The sequence below is a fragment of the Festucalex cinctus genome, chromosome 16, assembly GCF_051991245.1.
Source record: "Festucalex cinctus isolate MCC-2025b chromosome 16, RoL_Fcin_1.0, whole genome shotgun sequence".
NCBI classification, from domain to species: Eukaryota; Metazoa; Chordata; class Actinopteri; order Syngnathiformes; family Syngnathidae; genus Festucalex; species Festucalex cinctus.
Window position 1 is genome coordinate 3,037,046 of NC_135426.1, and position 23,890 is coordinate 3,060,935.

General features: G+C 50.2%; 2 protein-coding genes across 7 annotated transcripts in view; one reads left to right on the forward strand and one right to left on the reverse strand.

Annotated features, from left to right (window-relative positions):
* Positions 1-2,753, reverse strand: part of exoc4 (exocyst complex component 4) — a 378,154-nt gene extending 375,401 nt beyond the window's left edge. For both annotated transcript variants that reach the window (XM_077500828.1, XM_077500829.1), the window contains exons 1-3: positions 2,632-2,753; positions 354-543; positions 83-277 (exon numbers count right to left, since the gene is read on the reverse strand). In XM_077500828.1, coding sequence (XP_077356954.1) covers positions 83-277; positions 354-543; positions 2,632-2,711 — 465 coding nt within the window. In that variant the 5' untranslated portion in view covers positions 2,712-2,753. The remainder of the gene's footprint in view (positions 1-82; positions 278-353; positions 544-2,631) is intronic.
* Positions 1-23,890, forward strand: part of chchd3a (coiled-coil-helix-coiled-coil-helix domain containing 3a) — a 235,425-nt gene that overhangs the window by 109,526 nt on the left and 102,009 nt on the right. For all 5 annotated transcript variants that reach the window (XM_077500830.1, XM_077500832.1, XM_077500834.1 and 2 more), the window contains exon 2: positions 3,018-3,114. In XM_077500830.1, the coding sequence (XP_077356956.1) occupies positions 3,018-3,114 (97 nt within the window). The remainder of the gene's footprint in view (positions 1-3,017; positions 3,115-23,890) is intronic.

Genomic DNA, 23,890 nt, shown 5'->3' on the forward strand with positions numbered 1-23,890 from the left:
AATGTCTCAGTGACTCATAGAGGCTTATGCTTCCACTTCGTGCTGTTGATTATTATGTCCAAGGAATTTCCCCTCGACTCACCAGCATGTCCGTGGCGTGGAGGTAGTGCTTACTGGCCATGTAAGCCTCGAGGCGTTGAGGCACCTGCTTGATGCTCTCAATCTCATCCAGCAGCTGCAGGACGTGCTTGTGCTCGATGCCCTCAATCCACAGCTTTCTCAGCTCGTCACGCTTGCAATGCAGCAGCATCTTGCAGGAAAGGAGGTTCTCCTTCACCTGCGCGTGTGCGACAAGGGGACGTCAGCGGCGCCGCGGCAACTCAACGGGACATCTTTTGTTTTGTATTTCCTACCTGCTTGATCTTGTTGCGGGAGGTGGTGATGCGCTCGGTGATACTCTGGTAGGTCCGGATGGCGGTGGTGAGCTCGGCGTAGTGCTGGACGATGAGCTGGTCCAGGTCGCGGTCACACGTCTCAAAGGCCTCCTCCAGACGACCCTTCTCCGTCTCCCTGTCCTGGACGTCATCACTTCTGGACAAAGTCCTGGAAGGGATGGATGGAATTAACGTGACATACCACACATTCGGACTGGATAACCACCATGTTAACAGTTTACAACTTTAAAGCTGTCTCAAAAGTCCTCAAACGCAATACTGCATTACTCCAAACTAGGGCTGGGCGATAAATCGAATTAATTCGATTAATTCGTCCATTGAAAGTGCCACGATGTGAAAATGAGCTAAATCGTGAAATCGAGGCGCTTATAAATAAATACACATCATCTAACCTTGAGCGGCTGGCTTCTGTTTACGCTCGTTGTTTTGGGGTCCTTCGTTTGGTGGCTGGCGCGCTTGCTGATGACGTCACCCTACTATAGCGAAGCTGCGGTATATGACATCATCGGTAGGCGCACAGGAGCCCGCAACAGCCGTACAGGCAGTCCACATCACCGCCTGTTTTTTTCCCCGTTTCTTTTCACTCACACAAACAAGCACATAAATTAATGAACACATTAATTCATTAATCTGATGTGTATCGCGCACGTTTGAAAGCAAACGCAGGAGCGGAGCTCCACCGTAACGTCTCCGCGTGAGCCTGACGCAGAAGTATACTGAGGCCTTTACACGGACACCCAGGCGGCGAAGCCAACCCATGCCAACCGGCAGCGAAGGAAAGTGACACTTCCAAATCACCGGGAGCCCCACATCAGCTACTTTGGCTAAACGGTACGCTGCCTCCTCGCGCACATTGTCTGCTCCAGAAGACCCCAGAAAAGGGACTCATATTCGGCTTTTACAAAAGCGACGTAGAGTAAAGTAAAAGCGTGTGCAAGGTTTGCCGAACAGCTATTAAAACGAAAAATAGCAGGCAACACAACTAATAGCCTCTTCCAGCATTTGCGCCAAATGCATCCGAAAGAATGGGAGGAATCTTCACGTCTTCGAGAGTGCGGCGTAGCTAACGCTAGCAAAGATAAGTACACGCACACCATGAAATAACAAACTTGAGCTGTATTTAGTACCGGGGGAAACATTGTGACATGCACCAGAGCTTGTCTTTTGCAAGAGTCAGTTGACAGGCTAGTTTTGCTTGTAAGGAATTTGAGTTTATTACAATAAAAAGTGGTGTTGATTATTTTTACGCTGTTGATCTTGAAGTTCTGTTATATACAAATGTTATTGTGAGTTGAATTGTATATTTGCAGAATACTGGATGTGTGGTTTACAATACCTGTTTACAATTGTTAGAACTACTTGTGGCAATTAAGTTATGCAAAAGCTATGAGTAGTTTTTTTTTGCACAAGATATGTATGTGACATTTAAGTTGAGTAAAAGATATGAGTAGTTTGCTCAAGCTATACATGTGGCATTTAAGTTGAACAAAAGGCTATGAGTATCTTTTTTTGCACAAGCTTTGTGGCATTTAGGTTATGCAAAAGCCATAAGTAGTTTTTTTTTTTTTTTTTTTTTTTGTATAAGCTATGTATGGCATTTATGTTGAGCAAAAGGCTGTGAGTAGTTATTTTTATTTTTTTGCACAAGTTATGTTGCATTTAAGTTATGCAAAAGATATGAGTAGCTTTTTTTGAACAAGCTATGTTAAATTTACCGTAAAACTGATTAAAAAAAAATGCGTGTACGTTATTGTCTGAACATTTTGCACAAGATTAATTTTTGAATAAATCAAACCTTGTTTAAATGTTTTGTGTTTTTTTTTTACTTTTGATTAAAATCGAGTAAAATCGTAACCGTCCAGAATGACAGAAAAAAATCGAGATTTTATTTTTTGGCCATATCGCCCAGCCCTACCAAACAAACCTTGCAGTATAATAGAACAGAATATGACAATGGCAGGCAAGATTGTAGTTTAACCTTTCAAACGGGATTCAACAGATGACAAAGACAAAAAAAATGGATTAAATGTGTATATTCGTACTGAAGGGACACGAGGGAGACATCGAAAATGTGGAAAATAAAATGACATGCGAATTCAAACGAGAAATATGTCTGAGCCAAACCGGAAGCGAGCTTCAGCAAAAGATAGCGGATATTCCGTCGGCGCGCAGCCTCCAAGTACATCGCCTCAATTTTTTATTTTATTTCCCCTCCCACGAAAAATACAAGTAATACCTTATGACAGAGATGAGCAGACCGGAGGGGTCTTTGTTTTTGTTGACAGCTCCCCTGTATCGCCCTGTGTCTGCAGCCATCTTTTTTTCAGCTGCAACGGGAACCAAACCGGAAGCCGGGAGCGCGTGTTATACACCGAGGCATCGTGGGAGTTGTAGTGCAAATAAGCGCTTCACTTTCGTTGCCTCTGCTGTTTTAAAAAAAAAGTACGTATGTAGTATATAGAAATAAGCACAAATATTTTTAGCTGATATAAATATAAAACAATAACAATAATAAATAGAAAAATTTGAAAAAAAATCATGAAAATTTCGTTTTATGTTATTATTGATGAGAAAATGTCCTTCACCTAGAGATGTGTTTTAATGCAATATTGATCCCCGCAGGAATCTACACATCACAGCAAGAAACCACCTTTATTGGAAAGTCAGATCCATATCGCTCTCTCACGATGAAAAAAAGAGGAAATCCAGCTGCAGAGAAGTAAGTGTTTGTCAGTTAGTTAATAGCATCTTTCATTTAAGAGCATCCAAAGTGGTTGCCAGGGCTTTTCTTGGTCTTATCGCTGACAATCTTTGCTGTACCGCTGACAATGGTAGAGGACATCGATTGTGGGGGTGGAGGCGGTCGATTCGTACTAGTCTAAACTGTGATTGATGTGCCGGTGGAATGACGAGATAACATTGTCGCCCATCTTTATGTCTCTTCTCACCTAGCAGGAGGAGAAAAAAAAAAAAGAGCACGCAAACATATTTCTTTTGAAAAAGAAGGGAGTCACGTTCTTCTGGTCCAGGCTTAATTTTGAAGTTCTTATCATCGAAGGCCCATCAGTCTACCTAATCTCTTGGCCTTCTGGTCCCCAATAACAGTGGGCCAAGGTCATACTGTTCAGGTTGATGTGTGTTTGGACTATCAGCGCGTTAATTTTGAGTTCATTTAAAGTTCCCTTAACGTCGCTAATTGTTTTTTAACGTGCGATTAATGACCCCCCCAAAGTCTGTACTGGGGGAATTCCAGTCGCAACGTAACAGATATGTCCACGTCAAAATATAGCAGTAATAAATTGAATAAATATAATATAATAATATATATATATATAATCAATATTTGTGGAGAGTGAGGTCAAGTTGTGTTTTGGAATTTTAAAAAATGTGCAAAAATTCACAAGTTAAAGTTGAGATAGCTTTTAATATGAAAAGAAAAATGCATCGAGCTGTCACCATTAGCTTACAAATGCAATTATGCCATCTAGTGGCAGAAAAATGATCTCAACATAAATCAATATCACACTTGTTTTTTACAGTTCAGTACGTCTTTATAATTTTAACTAAATTTTATGAATTATGAAATTACTGTATCAATTATTAAAAGTTGCAGCCATAGTTCTGTTATATTTTTCCCCACTTTTATGTTCACAAGAGTATGAAAACATAGAAAAAAAATGTACATTGTATTGCACATTTAGAACAGATACAATTTGCAATCAATCATGAGTTAACTATAGAAGTTATGCGATTAAAGGCCCAGTCTGCCGGTTTCACTCAGGAAAATGCACTTTTTAAAAACTCAATTTACTGATCTGGGCTTCTCTTAACGTGTGGTGGTGATTTTGTCCTAAACCCCCACCCCCTCAGCCTGTATTTTGCCATTTTGTGTTTGTTTTGTAAACAGTGGGACGTTTATGTGGAAAGACGGTTTTTACACCCCTCCAGCCAATCGCAGAGCGGGGGGTGGCGTGTCGCAAACGGGGCCGGGCAAATGTGTCGGCTGCGTGACGTCACTCCCGCGGCAATTTGAAAGCACGCCCGGATTTTTTTTTTTTTTTACTCACTCATTCACACATGTAAGCTTTTGTGAGTGAGTGAGTGAGTGAGTGAGTGAGTGAGTGAGTGAGTGAGTGAGTGAGTGAGTGAGTGAGTGAGTGAGTGAGTGAGTGAATTTTTTTTTAATAATAATAATAACAATAATAATAATAATACAAATAATAATGCAAAACCGGCAGACTGGGCCTTTAAGTACGATTAAAAATTTGAATCGCCAGACACCCCTAGTTTGGACACAAACAATGTGTTTTTCTTGCCTGGAAATTTTTTTGCATCTAAATAATATTAAATAAGAGATGACGAAAGAACCTTTTGTGATCCGCAAGCAAGATTTGTATTTATGAGGTTATAATTCAATAAGTGTCTCCATTATATAAGTGCTGCATTCAGCACAGCCTCTGGCTTTTCAAAGAGCCCCTGCCCTGGGGCCACGCTGCATATTCCAGTTACTCATTATGTAATCTGTGATCATAATAGATTCAGAGATGAGGGTCCTCCCCCACCCCCCGGGGAATGCGATTGGAGAAGCCAATTTTTTCATTGATAACAGACAAACAGAAGAATGGCAAGCACAATTAAGTCGAGCTTGTTCGTACAACAAAGACAAATGACGCATGGGGAAAATAATACGGCAGGAAAATTAGCTTTTCAGATGTCTTGTCAAAATAGCAAATGATGACATATGAAGCCCAATGTGTTCCTGTCTGACTGATGTAATCATGCAAATTGTCATGGTCTGTTTTGGATTTTGGTTAGATTTTTATTTTACTTTGTCGTGGTTTAGGTTTAGTTTGGGTTTTGTCTTTATCCTCATGTTTCTTTAAGATTCAGCCATGATCTGTGTTTTGTTTTGTTTTCCTTGTGTGCCTCCCTCGTCTTGTCAAGCATTATGTTCACCTGTGTTTTGGCCTGCCCTTCCTCATGTGTCAACCAATCAGCACCCTCTGCCAATCGTGTCTTGCCCAAGTGTAGGTTGTTGTGTCAAATTAGTATGTGTGTATTTAGGCCCTTGTCCCCCCTTTGTCTGCGTTGATTCATTTTTATTATTTCCTCATGACATGCTGCTGGATTTTTCCCCCATAGTTCCTCCCAAGTTTGCCTTGTTCCTCGAGTTTGTTGTTTCTGACCAGTACCTCGTTTACATCCTTGTTTTGTTCCATTAAATCCCTTTTTGGCTTCACCTCTGCCTCCTTGCCCTGCTTCCTTGCATTCTATATCCGGAACAGGAGTTCATATTAAAGGAACACAAGACTTATGAAAAAATAACCTATTCTGTGAAATGGTTCATTTCAGCTCTTCCCTGAACAAAAAGACAATTTATGTGTTGTGTACTGAGAGGTTTGGATCCCAAGGGCGCAGACACAAATAAGATTTTCTCTATTTATTCTTGAAGAAGGCAGCACACGGGACAGTGTTTAATAATCCAGCAAGGAACACATTTCTCAGACTGCACCTACAGACAGTGAATCGTAAAGGAATAAAAGAACATCACATAGGTCCAGACATCACCTAAATGATTAAAGGTTTACATCACAAAACATCACGTTTTGTAAACAGACACTTGTTACATCAGTACCTAACAGACATTGTTACATCAGTACCTGACACTTGACATCATGGTCATGAACCCAAAGTAACAGGACATGTACTCAAACATCACTTCTTCTTCACGAGAAAACATCACTCAAACATCACCCCTTCATGACACCATCATGACAGTACCCCCCAAAAGAACACCTCCTGGCGTTCTCCTGAGTTTAAACACAAACCCTCACCAGATCCCAGGCAAGAAAATAACCCATGTGACCCTAAAGTAAGCATATCATAACGCGACGCATACACAAACCCAGAAATGACAGTAAGCATAGTACTCCCCTTGTCAGCATAATATACCCTCTATGTGACCCTTATTACACATTACGCATTACACATAACAAAATTCGTACAGGACAGCCATGATAATAAGACGGTCGCAGAACTTACGCCGTCGTCCGAAACTATAGTGGGGAGCGCACGCTGGTTGAGCACCGCCGGAAGCCACTGGTCGAACGCCGCGCTGGCTAAGCGCCGCCGGAGCTAGAGCGGGAGAAAAGTGACGAGGAGAAAAGATGGTCGCTGGTCGAATGCCGTTGTCCGAAACTATAGCGGGGAGCGACGCTGGTTGAGGCCGCCGGTGGCCGCTGGTCGAAACGCCATCGTCCGTGCCGCCGTACCAGAGAGAAGATATGGAGAAGAGAGGACCGCTGCCGAACGCCGTCGTCCGGAACTCGAGCAGGGGGCAACGCTGGCTAAGCATCGCCGGATCAGGTGCAAGGGAGAGATGACGCGGAGACGAGAAGGCCGCTGCCAAACGCCATCGTCCGAAACTATAGCGGGGAACGACGCTAGTTGAGCGCCGCCGGAGGCCGCTGGTCGAATGCCGTCGTCCGCGGGCTGCACGCCGCCGGACCAGAGAGAAGACGTGGAGAAGAGAGGACCGCTGCCGAACGCCGTCATCCGGAACGCGAGTGGGGGGCAACGCTGGCTAAGCTCCGCCGGATCAGGAGCAAGGGAGAGATGATGCGGAGAAGGCCTCGGGACTGGTGTGGGAAAGATGACACAACGAGAAACGGCTCCCTCTCCGTGAGGATGAAACTTGATGGCCGGGTTGATCGCAATGGTAGCAAGCCCCCATCCGAGCGCGTCTCCTTCGCTCGGCCTGACTGAGGATGCTGCCCCTCTGCATGGGCTCCTCTCCAGTAACTTGATTTCTCCTTCCTAACTCAATGGCCGATGTCATCGATGTCGCCTGCGCTGGTCCACCACCACGATCCGCTGGGATGGTCTCGGGGGTACCAGTGACGCTCCATGCGATGTTTCTCACCACACTCCCTCGAGCGGCTGACCAGACGACTGGCCCGAGCGGAGAGTTCCTCCAAATCTGCAGTGCCATCCTTGACAATGACCCATCTTATTCAAATCTGCGGGATCCATTTGGGCCAGATTATTCTGTTGTGTACTGAGAGGTTTGGATCCCAAATGCAGACACAAATAAGATTTTATCTATTTATCCACATCGAGGGGCAGAAACTCAGAGATGCTGTACACAGGACAGATGGACAATAATCCGGCAAACCACACACAATTCCCAGACTGCACCTACAGACAGTGAATCTTAAAGGACTAAAGAATGACATCACATAGGCCCAGACATCACCTAAAGAATTAAAGGTTGACATCACAAAACATCACGTTTTGTACATAGACTCAGAACATGAAACATCACGTTTTGGAAACAGACACTTGTTACATCAGTACCTAACAGACATTGTTACATCCGTACCTGGCACTTGCCTCACGGTCATGAAACCAAACTGTTACGTAGGGGGTGTGATGGATGGACCCAGAGGCGGAATAACCAGGCAGGGAGAAGAGGAATGACAGCAACCAGAATGATTTTATTGACAGGATGAAATGGGGATAGACCTGGCATGACGAACTGGGGTGAAACTGGCATAACGAACTGGACCAGAACTGGCATGACGAACCTGGACTGACTTGGCGTGGACAGATGCAGAGACTTGGCGTGGACTGGATGACTTGGAAGACTTGGCGTGGACTGGATGACTTGGAAGGCTTGGCGTGGACTGGACGACTTGGAAGACTTGGCGTGGACTGGACGACTTGGAAGACTTGGCGTGGACTGGACGACTTGGAAGACTTGGCGTGGACTGGACGACTTGGAAGACTTGGCGTGGACTGGACGACTTGGAAGACTTGGCGTGGACTGGACGACTTGGAAGACTTGGCGTGGACTGGACGACTTGGAAGACTTGGCGTGGACTGGAAGACTTGGAAGACTTGGCGTGGCTTGGAAGACTTGGCGTGGCTTGGAAGACTTGGCATGGCTTGGAAGACTCGGAAGACTTGGCGTGGCTCGGAAGACTCGGCAAACTTGGCAAACAGACACAATACTGCGAAACAAACATTCAACATTCAACATTCAAACATGCAACATGCAACATGCAACATGCAACATGCAACATGCAACATGCAACATGCAACATGCAATGCTTCCCCACCCGCGTGAGACAAACACCACTCCCTTATACCAACACTAATGACACTAACAGGACACACCTGGGAGACACAGCAGGCAGAGGGCACTAATTAGCAACACACACCGGGAAGGGAAGACAAGCAGGTGGACAAGGTTAACCATAACGAGACTGGTGAAAAAGACAGGAACACCAGACAACCAACACTCACCAAAATAAAACAAAAACCCAACCCAAACAAAACCGAAACATGACAGTACCCCCCCACCAAGGGACGGCTCCCAGACGTCCCAATCACAAAACAAGCCAAAAAGGGGAGGGCGGGGACGGGAACGGGAACGGGAGCAAAACAGAGCCCTCAACCAGGGTAAGAATATGAGGCAACTAAGGGGCGAAAGACGGCCTTACAAAAGTCCATGAAATCCGCATCGGGGGGCGGCCCAGGAGGCGGCATTATTGCGGGCTCAAGGGGCGGAAACGGGTGGCGCCGCCAAGGGCCGGTCCCCGCGGTTGGCCCGCCTTTTGCGCCGTCTGGCGCTGGGTCACAGATCCGCCGTCGTGACTGTGCTGGCCGGGGCTGACCCCAGGCCCAGAGACTTGGACCGGGGCAGAGACGAGGAAGCTGGGGACTTGGACCGGGGCAGAGACGAGGAAGCTGGGGACTTGGACCGGGGCAGAGACGAGGAAGCTGGGGACTTGGACCGGGGCAGAGACGAGGAAGCTGGGGACTTGGACCGGGGCAGAGACGAGGAAGCTGGGGACTTGGACCGGGGCAGAGACGAGGAAGCTGGGGACTTGGACCGGGGCAGAGACGAGGAAGCTGGGGACTTGGACCGGGGCAGAGACGAGGAAGCTGGGGACTTGGACCGGGGCAGAGACGAGGAAGCTGGGGACTTGGACCGGGGCAGAGACGAGGAAGCTGGGGACTTGGACCGGGGCAGAGACGAGGAAGCTGGGGACTTGGACCGGGGCAGAGACGAGGAAGCTGGGGACTTGGACCGGGGCAGAGACGAGGAAGCTGGGGACTTGGACCGGGGCAGAGACGAGGAAGCTGGGGACTTGGACCGGGGCAGAGACGAGGAAGCTGGGGACTTGGACCGGGGCAGAGACGAGGAAGCTGGGGACTTGGACCGGGGCAGAGACGAGGAAGCTGGGGACTTGGACCGGGGCAGAGACGAGGAAGCTGGGGACTTGGACCGGGGCAGAGACGAGGAAGCTGGGGACTTGGACCGGGGCAGAGACGAGGAAGCTGGGGACTTGGACCGGGGCAGAGACGAGGAAGCTGGGGACTTGGACCGGGGCAGAGACGAGGAAGCTGGGGACTTGGACCGGGGCAGAGACGAGGAAGCTGGGGACTTGGACCGGGGCAGGGACGAGGAAGCTGGGGACTTGGACCGGGGCAGGGACGAGGAAGCTGGGGACTTGGACCGGGGCAGGGACGAGGAAGCTGGGGACTTGGACCGGGGCAGAGACGAGGAAGCTGGGGACTTGGACCGGGGCAGAGACGAGGAAGCTGGGGACTTGGACCGGGGCAGAGACGAGGAAGCTGGGGACTTGGACCGGGGCAGAGACGAGGAAGCTGGGGACTTGGACCGGGGCAGAGACGAGGAAGCTGGGGACTTGGACCGGGGCAGAGACGAGGAAGCTGGGGACTTGGACCGGGGCAGAGACGAGGAAGCTGGGGACTTGGACCGGGGCAGAGACGAGGAAGCTGGGGACTTGGACCGGGGCAGAGACGAGGAAGCTGGGGACTTGGACCGGGGCAGAGACGAGGAAGCTGGGGACTTGGACCGGGGCAGAGACGAGGAAGCTGGGGACTTGGACCGGGGCAGAGACGAGGAAGCTGGGGACTTGGACCGGGGCAGAGACGAGGAAGCTGGGGACTTGGACCGGGGCAGAGACGAGGAAGCTGGGTACTTGGACCGGGGCAGAGACAAGGAAGCTGGGGACTTGGACCGGGGCAGGGACGAGGAAGCTGGGGACTTGGACCGGGGCAGGGACGAGGAAGCTGGGGACTTGGACCGGGGCAGAGACGAGGAAGCTGGGGACTTGGACCGGGGCAGAGACGAGGAAGCTGGGGACTTGGACCGGGGCAGAGACGAGGAAGCTGGGGACTTGGACCGGAGCAGAGACGAGGAAGCTGGGGACTTGGACCGGGGCAGAGACGAGGAAGCTGGGGACTTGGACCGGGGCAGAGACGAGGAAGCTGGGGACTTGGACCGGGGCAGAGACGAGGAAGCTGGGGACTTGGACCGGGGCAGGGACGAGGAAGCTGGGGACTTGGACCGGGGCAGAGACGAGGAAGCTGGGGACTTGGACCGGGGCAGAGACGAGGAAGCTGGGGACTTGACCTGGGGCAGAGACGAGGAAGCTGGGGACTTGTGCCGACGGCAATTGGCCGCGACAAGGGGACCTGAGACGCCAGGGACTGCGTCGCCCCAGAGCAGAGAGGCCAGGGGCAGAGAGGCCAGGGACTGCAGCAGCACAGGCGAATCGTCCAGGGGCTGCAGCGGCACAGCGAATCATCCAGGGGCGGCAGCGGCACAGGCGAAGAGGCCAGGGACTGCGGCGGCAGTGGCACAGGCGAAGAGGCCAGGGATTGCGGCGGCAGTGGCACAGGCGAAGAGGCCAGGGACTGCGGCAGCAGCGGCACAGGCGAAGCGGCCAGGGGCTGCGGCGGCAGCGGCACAGGCGAAGCGGCCAGGGTCTGCGGCGGCGAAGTGGCCAGGGGCTGAAGCGGCAGCAGCAGCACAGGCAAAGAGGCCAGGGGCTGAAGCGGCAGCAGCGGCACAGGCGTAGCATCACAGGGCGGCCGAGGCGCCGGGACCAGGGCCTGAAGCCGGCGGGGCGCCGGGACGGGGACCTGAAGCCGGCGGGGCGCCGGGACGGGGACCTGAGGCCGGCGGGACGCCGGGACGGGGTCCTGAGGCCGGCGCGGAGCCGGAGCGGGGACTTGAGGCCGGCGCGGAGCCGGAACGGGGACTTGAGGCCGGCGCGGAGCCGGAACGGGGACTTGAGGCCGGCACGGAGCCGGAACGGGGACTTGAGGCCGGCGCGGAGCCGGAACGGGGACTTGGCGCTTCCGCTGGGTCCGGCTTGGGGTGGGAGCATTCTGTTACGTAGGGGGTGTGATGGATGGACCCAGAGGTAGAATAACCAGGCAGGGAGAAGAGGAATGACAGCAACCAGAATGATTTTATTGACAGGATGAAATGGGGATAGACCTGGCATGACGAACTGTGGTGAAACTGGTATGACGAACTGGACCAGAACTGGCATGACGAACCTGGACTGACTTAGCGTGGACAGATGCAGAAACTTGCCGTGGACTGGATGACTTGGAAGACTTGGCGTGGACTGGATGACTTGGAAGACTTGGCGTGGCTTGGAAGACTTGGCGTGGCTTGGAAGACTTGGCGGGGCTTGGAAGACTTGGCGGGGCTTGGAAGACTTGGAAGACTCGGAAGACTCGGCAAACTTGGCAAACTTGGCAAACAGACACAATACTGCGAAACAAACATTGCAACATGCAACATGCAACATGCAACATGCAACATGCAACATGCAACATGCAACATGCAACATGCAACATGCAACATGCAATGCTTCCCCACCCGCGTGAGACAAACACCACTCCCTTATACCAACACTAATGACACTAACAGGACACACTTGGGAGACACAGCAGGCAGAGGGCACTAATTAGCAACACACACCAGGAAGGGAAGACAAGCAGGTGGACAAGGTTAACCATAACGAGAGTGGGGAAAAAGACAGGAACACCAGACAACCAACACTCACCAAAATAAAACAAAAACCCAACCCAAACAAAACCGAAACATGACACAAACTTAACAGGACATGAACTCAAGCATCACTTCAGTTGAAACTTGATGATAGCTACATAAACATAACATCTCATGAGACAAAACATCACCCAAACATCACCCCTTCATGACACCATCATGACATTATGTTGAGCAATTATGATTTGATACTTTTTATGAATATTTTTAGTTAAGTACTGTATCGGGCATTTTGGACGGTCACGCCAGTCAATTAGTGTGTGTGTATTAAGGCCCTTGTCTCCCCTCTGTCTGTGTCTATTCATTGTCATCATATCCTCCCGATACGCTGCCTTGTTTGCCTTCCCTGAGTTTGTTTGTTGTTTCTGACCAGTACTTCGTTAACGTCCTTGTTTTTGTTCTATTAAATTCCTTTTGGGCTTCACCTCTGCCTCCTTGCCCTGCTTCCCTGCATTTAGGGTCCACCACCACACCTCAATCGTGACACAATTATGACACAGACAGGGGGAAAAAAAGACATCTAAAAGTGTCAATTGCTGCAAAGAAACTTCAGTATAAACACTAATAAATCTATTTCAATTACAGCATAGTATGTGGTCAAGTTCAAACCACATAATGTGTACCCTACAACCATAAATACGACTATGATCCAATTTATGAATGTGTAACATAAAAACGTCAAGAAACAACGGTTTGTTCATAAAAAATTGAGTTTCGAGGACAAGACTTATGTGCTGTCATCCATAATGATAGCCTATGTACTCCAGTAAAATCCAATTCTGGCCTATACATTGATATCTTCCAAGGCAGCACACGACTTAATGGAACAAAACAAAAGCTGCACTTTTTCATTTTGGAGCTGGAGTTATTGTACCTAACACGATCAAGTTGTAAAAACGCCACCCATTCTTATACTCAAGATTTATTTGTTTATGATTTTAGAAACGGGAGTAGAATGTTTCATATAATTTTTGCAAGCATTTTTCTTTTTCAGTTTGTATTTCTGGTAGACAAAGGCAAAAAAATAAACCTCCTAAATGAGTCATAATACAATGCAAACAACAGATGTGCCTGTGCACTGACTGGACAAAGATATGCTCCTTGGCGGAAAGCAAAACTGACAACAATCTGGGCATTTTTCCAACAGCCGCAAGCAATATGTTGCGTTGGATGTGAATCGTGAATTACAATAGGTCATCGGTGGCAATAGTACGCCTGCTTACGCCTCCTCACCTTCTGTCTGCCCTGTTCCATAATTACCTACTTGCATTTAAAAAAATAAAAAACATTATCACTTGTTGGCAGAAAAACTCTCGTTATTCACCATATGAGATATATAGCAAGTCTGTTCTATAAAATAAATAAGCAAATTTAATGTATTAGAGCTTGAGTAAATGTATTAATAACCCATTTTAATTGAATGATTCATAGCAATTTATACAGTACATCATAATAACAAAATAACACTTAGTGATAATAATTAAAACTAGAGCTGCGAGCAGCTATAAAGGGCCCTCGCAACCCGTGCCACGTTGGGGTATTTGCACGTCGGGGTACTGGCACGTTAGGGTACTGTGTCATAAGAAACTGTCTAAATTGTAAATGTTTTTGCCATGCTTTTTTCTTAATCATCTTAAGATGAAACACGGCAAGTTTGAAGACGGTCGAATAAATTTTGTAGAAGGAGTTCGTTAAAATATGACCACTAAAAAAGGCCACAAAAAATGGCTACAAATCCCAACGTAAATCAAAATGGCGGACTTCCTGTTTGGTTGAGCATATGATTCCAAGAGATTTTTTTTTGTACGTCGTGGTCTCTTATGTATCCCTCCAAATTATCATAGCGCTAGGTGAAACGTACAGCCAGAAATACTTCATTAAGTAAGAATTTTGAAACACAAAATTTGATGCCCTGCCTCTGGCGGACTTCCTGTTAGGTTTAGCATATGGCACCAACAGACTTTTTTTGTAGGTCATACTCTTGTTACATATGTGTACCAATTTTCGTAGCTCTACATTAAACATACAACCAACAATCCTTCATTAAGTAAGAATTTTGAAACTCTAAATTTGATGCCCCGCCCCGTCATATAGTATGTCAAAAACCTTGGATTTTTTTTTACCATGATGTTGTCCAAGGTGTTGAGATGGTAGAACCCAAGTTTGAAGTTAATCGGGTTAACTGTGTAGAAGAAGGGAGCATAAGTATGACCCCTGTAAATGTGTCGTGAACGCGGAAGTGTGGTGGTGGACCCAAATGCAGGAGGCGGACGAGTCAGGGAGGCAGAGGTGCGAAAAAAGAAGTAAAATTTAATCCAACAAAACCAAAGTAGCAAACAGGGCTTGGTGACAACGAATACAAAAATACCAGAGGGAAAACTATACAGGAGCAGACGAAAACACTGGCAACATGAACGTGGGGAAACAAGAATAATGAACCGACAAGAACTGAAGCGAAAACCGAAAACTAAGTACACACACTAATTACACACGAGACACAGCTGGGCAAGACACAAGTGGAAGGGGTTGCTGATTGGTTGGCACATGAGGAAGGGCAGGCAAACACAGGTGGACATGGAAAGGCTTAACGAGACTAGGGAAAATCAAGAAATCAGAACATAAACATGACAAACTAAAAACCCAACAAAAACAAAGCAAAACCCACCCTAAACAGAACCAAAACATGACAGTACCTCCCCTTCAAGGGACAGCTCCCAGATGTCCCATAAGGTCCATAAACAACAAAAACAGGCGGGAGGGTGCACGGCCCACTATCAAGGGCAGTCCAAAAAAACAAAACAAAATGCCAACAGTAGAGGTGGCCAGATGAGGAGTGCCCAGAGGGCCAGTCAGGTGGGCGTCATGGACGCCAGACGAGGAGTGCCCAGAGGGGCCAGTCAGGTGGGCGTCCCGGACGCCAGACGAGGAGTGCCCGGAGGGCCAGTCAGGTGGACGTCCCGGACGGCAGACGAGGAGTGCCCAGAGGGGCCAGTCAGGTGGGCGTCCCGGACGCCAGACGAGGAGTGCCCAGCGGGGCCAGTCAGGTGGGCGTCCCGGACGCCAGACGAGGAGTGCCCAGCGGGGCCCGTCAGGTGGGCGTCCCGGACGCCAGACGAGGAGTGCCCAGCGGGGCCAGTCAGGTGGGCGTCCCGGATGCCAGACGAGGAGTGCCCGGCGGGGCCAGTCAGGAGGGCGTCCCCGACGCCCGACGAGGAGTGCCCGGCGGGGCCAGTCAGGAGGGCGTCCTCGACGCCCGACGAGGAGGGCCCGTCGGGGCCGGTCAGGAGGGCGTCCTCGACGCCCGACGAGGAGGGCCCGTCGGGGCCGGTCAGGAGGGCGTCCTCGACGCCCGACGAGGAGGGCCCGTCGGGGCCGGTCAGGAGGGCGTCCTCGACGCCCGACGAGGAGGGCCAGTCGGGGCCGGTGAGGAGGGCGTCCTCGACGCCCGACGAGGAGGGCCCGTCGGGGCCGGTCAGGAGGGCGTCCTCGACGCCCGACGAGGAGGGCCCGGCGGGCCGGTCAGGAGGGCGTCCTTGACGCCCGACGAGGAGGGCCCGGCGGGGCCGGTCAGGAGGGCGTCCTCGACGCCCGATGAGAAGGGCCTGGCGGGGCTGGTCAGGAGGGCGTCCCTGACGCCCGACGAGGAGCAGAGGTGGCGGCGGGGTGTTCGCCGCCAGACGAGGAGCAGGAGGCGACGGCCTCAAGTCGTGCGCCGCCCGGGTAGAAGCTGGTGGAGGCGGCCGCCGGCCGGGCGCCGCCGGAACTGGTGCAGGCGAAGGCGGCCGCCGACCGGGCGCCGCCGGAACTGGTGAAGGCGAAGGCGGCCGCTGGCCGGGCGCCGCCGGAACTGGTGCATGCGAAGGCGGCCGCCGGCCGGGCGCCGCCGGAACCGGTGGAGAAGGCGGCCGCTGGCCAGGCGCCGCCGGAACTGGTGCAGGCGAAGGAGGCCGCTGGCCGGGCGCCGCTGGAACTGGTGCAGGCGAAGGCGGCCGCCGGCCGGGCGCCGCCGGAACTGGTGCAGGCGAAGGCGGCCGCCGGCCGGGCGCCGCCGGAACTGGTGCATGCGAAGGTGGCCGCCGGCCGGGCGCCGCCGGAACTGGTGCAGGCGAAGGCGGCCGCCGACCGGGCGCCGCCGGAACTGGTGCAGGCGAAGGCGGGCCGCCGGAACTGGTGCATGCGAAGGTGGCCGCCGGCCGGGCGCCGCCGGAACTGGTGCAGGCGAAGGCGGCCGCCGACCGGGCGCCGCCGGAACTGGTGCAGGCGAAGGCGGGCCGCCGGAACTGGTGCATGCGAAGGTGGCCGCCGGCCGGGCGCCGCCGGAACTGGTGCAGGCGAAGGCGGCCGCCGACCGGGCGCCGCCGGAACTGGTGCAGGCGAAGGCGGCGGCTGACCGGGCGCCGCCGGAACTGGTGGTGGAGATGGCGGCCGCTGGCCGGGCGCCGCCGGAACTGGTGCAGGCGAAGGCGGCCGCCGGCCGGGCGCCGCCGGAACCGGTGGAGAAGGCGGCCGCTGGCCAGGCGCCGCCGGAACTGGTGCAGGCGAAGGCGGCCGCTGGCCGGGCGCCGCCGGAACTGGTGCAGGCGAAGGCGGCCGCTGGCCGGGCGCCGCTGGAACTGGTGCAGGCGAAGGCGGCCGCCGGCCGGGCGCCGCCGGAACTGGTGCATGCGAAGGTGGCCGCCGGCCGGGCGCCGCCGGAACTGGTGCAGGCGAAGGCGGCCGCCGACCGGGCGCCGCCGGAACTGGTGCAGGCGAAGGCGGCGGCTGACCGGGCGCCGCTGGAACTGGTGCAGGCGAAGGCGGCAGCTGACCGGGCGCCGCCGGAACTGGTGAAGGCGAAGGCGGCCGCTGGCCGGGCGCCGCCGGAACTGGTGCATGCGAAGGCGGCCGCTGACCGGGCGCCGCCGGAACTGGTGGTGGAGATGGCGGCCGCTGGCCGGGCGCCGCCGGAACAGGTGGTGGAGAAGGCGGCCGCTGGCCGGGCGCCGCCGGTCGAGGAGCAGGAGGTTGCGGCCCAGGCGAAGCGGCCAGGGGCTGCGGCGGCAGCGGCACAGGCGAAGCGGCCAGGGGCTGTGCTGGCAGCGGCACAGGCGAAGCGGCCAGGGGCTGCGGCGGCAGCGGCGCAGGCGCATTGGCCAGGGGCTGCGGCGGCAGCGGCGCAGGCGCAGTGGCCAGGGGCGGCGGCGGCAGCGGCGCAGGCGAAGCGGCCAGGGGCTGCGGCGGCAGCGGCGCAGGCGAAGCGGCCATTGGCTGCGGCGGCAGCGGCGCAGGCGAAGCGGCCAGTGGCTGCGGCGGCCAGTGGCTGCGGCGGCAGCGGCGCAGGCGAAGCGGCCAGGGGCTGCGGCAGCAGCGGCGCAGGCGCAGTGGCCAGGGGCTGCGGCGGCAGCGGCACAGTGGCCAGGGGCTGCGGCGGCAGCGGCACAGGCGAAGCGGCCAGGGGCTGCGGCGGCAGCGGCACAGGCGCAGCGGCCAGGGGCTGCGGCGGCAGCGGCGCAGGCGAAGCGGCGCAGGCGAAGCGGCCAGTGGCTGCGGCGGCAGCGGCGCAGGCGAAGCGGCCAGGGGCTGCGGCGGCAGCGGCGCAGGCGCAGTGGCCAGGGGCTGCGGCGGCATCGGCACAGTGGCCAGGGGCTGCGGCGGCAGCGGCACAGGCGAAGCGGCCAGGGGCTGCGGCGGCAGCGGCACAGGCGAAGCGGCCAGGGGCTGCGGCGGCAGCGGCTTGGGTCGCCTCTGCCTCCTCCTATGTTTGCGGGGAGCTGGGGCTGTCGTCACACCAGCCTGTTGACCAAGGGACCGGGGAACTCGAGACAACGGGGAACCAGGTGACGCGGAAACAGGTGCTACTTGACATGACGGGGAACGTGAAAACAAAAAACTATAAAAGCTATCACTCGCACTCCAACCAAATTCAGTGTGGTCACTCACTTCACAATCATCCTCTAACTCTAAATCAAAATCAAACTCGGGATCGTGGTCAACAAAAACGTGGGGTGACAAAATCGTGTCATAAGGAAGTGCCCGGGGAGACTTACTAGGTGAACAAAAACTGGTGTCCAAATCAGAAATGTTTAACTCGGTGTCTGTGAGTTCCAAATCAGAATCACTTAAATAACTGTAACGGGAATCATAAGGTGGTGAACTGGGTAAATAGGCTTCAACAGGTGAGGGGAACACGGAGACACAGGAACCCGAAAAGAAAGCTGAACCTACACCGAGGGAACGGGGTTGGCCAACAGGCTGATGGTGTCTGGGAGCTGGCCGACGTCGTGCCGATCGGCTCCGGCTGCTCCCTGCTGGGTCCTTTCGTGGTCGGTTCATTCTTTCGTGAACGCGGAAGTGTGGTGGTGGACCCAAATGCAGGAGGCGGACGAGTCAGGGAGGTAGAGGTGCGAAAAAAGAAGTAAAATTTAATCCAACAAAACCAAAGTAGCAAACAGGGCTTGGTGACAACGAATACAAAAATACCAGAGGGAAACCTATACAGGAGCAGACGAAAACACTGGCAACATGAACGTGGGGAAACAAGAATAATGAACCGACAAGAACTGAAGCGAAAACCGAAAACTAAGTACACACACTAATTACACACGACGAGACACAGCTGGGCAAGACACAAGTGGAAGGGGTTGCTGATTGGTTGGCACATGAGGAAGGGCAGGCAAACACAGGTGGACATGGAAAGGCTTAACGAGACTAGGGAAAATCAGGAAATCAGAACATAAACATGACAAACTAAAAACCCAACAAAAACAAAGCAAAACCCACCCTAAACAGAACCAAAACATGACAAAATTGGGCCAAAATTGGACATTCAAATACTCATATCTCACTTCCTGTCTATTTCAGGGTACACATATCAAAGAGGTTTTTGTTCACCTGGATGTGCTACAGGTGCCACACAATTAGCCGTAGGACAATCGTAGCGGGACACTCATATCTCACTTCCTGTCTATTTCAGGGTACACATATCAAAGAGGTTTTTGTTCACCTGGATGTGCTACAGGTGCCACACAATTAGCCGTAGGACAATCGTAGCGGGACAGGGATCCGTTAAACCTATGTAGGGGGCGCTACTGAGACATTTTTCTGTTATCATGTATGGAGACTTTAAAATATCAAATTTTTCTAAAGTATTTGTGCATATGTTCATGACAAGTCTGATGTGTGTGCAAAGTTTCATGAGTTTTCGCACGTTTAGTCAAAAAAAAAAGCAGCATTTTACTTGGCAAACAATGCATCGCTATGGCAACAGTGTGCGACAAAATAAATAGCTTTCAATAACTTTTCATCTTAAACATCTTAAGATGAAAGACACCAAGTTTGAAGACGGTCAGATAAATTTCATAGGAGTAGTTCATTAAAATATGACCCCTAAAAAAGGCCACAAAAAAATTGCTACAAATCCCAACGTAAATCAAAATGGAGAAATTCCTGTTTGGTTTAGCATATGGTTCCAAGAGACTTTTTTTGTACATCGTGGGCTGTTATGTATGCCTCCAAATTATCATAGCGCTAGGTGAAATGTACAACCAGGAATGCTTCGTTAAAGAGGAGTTTTTTAGCACAAAATGTGATGCCCGGCCCCGAGGGGACTTCCTGTTGGATTTAGCACATGGCACCAAGAGACTTTTTTGTACATCGTGGGCTGTTACATATGTCTTCAAATTTTCGTAGCTCTAGCTGCTTCGTACAACTGGGAACGCTTCATTACCATGATGTTTTTTACCATGTGCTTTTTTACCATGATGTTGTCCCAGGTGTTGAGATGGTACAGCCCAAGTTTGAAGTCAATCGGGTTAACCGTGCAGGAGAAGCGGGCAAAAGTATGACCCCCTGTAAATGTGCAAAAATGGGCCAAAATTGGACATTCAAATACTCATACCTCACTTCCTGCCTATTTTAGGGTACACATATCAAAGAGGTTTTTGTTCATCTGGATGTGCTACAGGTGCCACACAATTTTCATAGCCATAGGACAATCGTAGCGGGACAGGGATCCGTTTAACCTATGTAGGGGGCGCTACTGAGCCATTTTTCTGTTATCATGTATGGCGACTTTAAAATATCAAATTTTTCGCCAGGCCTGACTTGTGTGTAAAGTTTGGTGAGTTTTCGTTCACGTTTAGTGTCTCAAAAATGCGATTGTTTGCGGAGAAGAAAAATAATAAGAAGAATTCCTACAAAAACTAGAGCTGCGAGCAGCTATAAAGGGCCCTCGCAAACCGGGCCACGTTGGGGTGTTTGCACGTCGGGGTACTGGCATGTTGGGGTACTGTTTCATAGGAAACCGTCTAAATTGTAAATGTTTTTGCCATGCTTTGTGCTTACAAAGTTTCATGGAAAAGCCAAAAAGGATGCACAATTAACAAAATAAAATCAAAATGGATTGGCACATGGCTATAGAATACTTTTTGCAGGTATTAGGCTGATAGGCATGCCTCCCAATAATCACACATCTGAATCAAATAATCGGAAATACTTCATAAAATGTCTAGAGGGCGCTATTGAGCCATTTATTATAAATTGCTCAACAAATCTCAACAAATCTGTTTGCAAAGTTTTATGAGTTTTCGCCCATGTTTAGACTCAAAAAAAGCATTTTTCTTGAAGGTGAAACACGCCAAAGAAAGAAGACGACAGCAAAGGCTTGCGACAAAAAAATTCAATAACTTTTCATCATAATTAAATATTTTAAGATGAAACACGCCAAAGAATGAAGACGATCTGATGAGTTTTGTAGAAAATATGACGCATATAAAAGGCTCCAAAAAACAGCTACAAATACCGAAGTAAATCAAAATGGCAGACTTCCTGTTTGGTTTAGCATATGGCTTTAGAAACTTTTTTGTAAATCTTAGGCTGATAGGTATCCCAATTTTTACAAATCTAGCTGAATCATACATTTCCAAAAGCTTCATAAAAATGTCGAGAGGGCGCTATAGAGCCATTTATTAAGAAATCTCTAAAATATTCATGGTTATGACAAGTCTGATATGTGTGCAAAGTTTCATGAGTTTTCGCGTTTTTTACGTTTAGATAAAAAAAATAATAATAATTACTTGGCAAAACAATGCACTGCTATGGCAACGGCGTGCGACAAAATCAAAAACTTTCGATAAATTTGCATCTTAACCATCTTAAGATGAAACACACCAAGTTGGAAGACAGTCGGATAAATTTTGTCGGAGTTCGTTAAAATATGACCCCTAAAAAAGGCCACAAAAATGGCTACAAATCCCAACGTAAATCAAAATGGCGGACTTCCTGTTTGGTTTCGCATATGATTCCAAGAGACTTTTTTGTACATCGTGGGCTCTTATGTATGCCTCCAAATTATCATCGTGCTCGGTGAAACGTACAACCGGGAATGCTTCATTAAAGAGGAGTTGTAGGTGTTACTCCACTAACACGAACAGCCTTGAAACCAGGATAGCGATGAGTCTTGAACGCAAACGACAGGACCACGTCTTGATTTTTACTATTTAATAAAACACAAATAAAATACAAGTACGTCCAAAAAAGATCAAATCGTATGGTCAAAAAACTATGTCACTTCTATCGTGAGCTGGTTTCATCTGTTCCATGTCCAACTCGTTGCCGTTCTATCAATGCACATTCGCGAGTCACGTGACGCTGCAAATAAAGTAGTTCCAATAAAGAAATAATTAAACAATTTGTCTCTTTGTACTTTTCAACCAATAAATTCTAATATACGCATAAAATAATATTCGCCATTACTTTTAACTAAATTATCCAATATCAAACGTGTAAATATGACTAGCGACGATATACAATATATAGAACATACTACAAATTAACCAATGCACAATTGGCTCCTACATTATCCGGCCCCTAATTGGTTAGGCAGGCAGGCTAAACAATTATCACTTCTAACAAAACATCAAATTACAATAACTTTGTTTCATAAACAAATTATTGAAAATCGTCCTCTCATCATTTTTTTTTTATTTTTTTTATAAAGTTCCTCCTTTCTGAGCTGCTTCTTCTAGAAAGCACAGTTTGTTCACTGGTCTCTCCAGTACGTTGGTCTTGGTTCGTATCTTGACTCGTCGCACCATTCCACTTGCGTCCGGTAGAGTCTCGATCACTCTCCCCAGGAGCCAGGAGTGGCGAGGATAGGTGTTATCCACGAGGAGTACGACGTCTCCGACTGAGAAGTTTCGTCTTCTTGTTGACCACTTCTGGCGCTCTTGAAGGAGTGGGAGGTACTCACGAGTCCATCTAGTCCAAAATAAGTCTGTCAAGTATTGTACTTTTTTCCATCTTTTTCTTGTGTATATGTCATCCGCGTTGAATATACCAGGAGGCATGTTAGGTTGCGATTTCAACAGCAATAAGTGGTTCGGTGTCAGAGGCTCGAGATCGTTTGCATCATCGGAGATGAGAGTGAGTGGTCTTCCATTTATTATACTCTCAACTTCACACATCATTGTCTGTATACAGTCATCATTCATCACTTGCTCTTTTATGATGGAACCGAGGATTCTTCTGACTGCTCGAATTTGCCTCTCCCAAATCCCGCCTTGATGGGAGGCTGCTGGGCTGTTGAATATCCACTGAATTTCTTTCGGTTGCAAAGTTCTTGCAATCTTGTCATTGTTCAGTTTCTGAATTGCTTCTCTTAATTCCCTTTCAGCTGCCACAAGGTTTGTGCCGTTATCAGAACGCATGATGGTAACTTGACCTTTGCGACATATGAAGCGTCTAATCGCATTTATACATGAGTCTGTGTCAAGACTATCTGCCACTTCTATATGCACTGCTCTCAGTGTGAGACACGTGAACAGCACACCGTATCTTTTGACTGTAGTCCGGCCCCGCTTTACCTCAAAGGGCCCGAAGAAGTCAACACCAGTATTTGTGAATGGGGGTTTATCCGGCAGGAGACGATCTTCGGGTAAGTTTGCCATTTTTTGCTCTCCAACCTTTCCAGTCATCCTGCGGCATACAACACACTTGTTGATTATCCTTCGGATCGCCGAGTTGGCTTGTGGAATCCAATATTTGAGTCTTAGTTGTGCCAACACATAATTGCGCCGGCATGTCCTGTCCTTTGGTGGATGTCTGTCAGGATTAGTGTGGCAACTCTGCTGTGCTTCGATATGATTGCTGGGCGTTTGGCATTTTCTGGCATGGCTGACTTGTTGAGCCTTCCGCCAACCCTCAAGGTGTTCTCTTCAAGTACAGGATCGAGTCTGAACAACTGACTGTTACGACGAACTTGTCTTCCCTTTTGGAAAATTTGGAGTTCGTCACTGAAATGTTGTCTCTGGCTGTACTCGATTATTTCCAACTCTGCGGCAATTAAGTCATCCAGCGTGAGCTGTTTCTTTTCCATTTTTGCTTTATAGCTTTTCATGTCACTTTCAATCTTTGACTTTTGCTGCTCGGGGTCCTTTTCTTTTTGGTTATTACGCTCCAACTCTTTTCTTTTGTCTTTCAATTTTCGCAAAGTTTTCCTTACTTCTAAAATCCACGACACAGCTCTTTTGAGTTTCTGCCACTCTGAGTAGTAATTAATCAGCTTGTCCAATGGTTCCACTTCGTCTTTCACTCTGATCATGTTAATTGTCTCTAT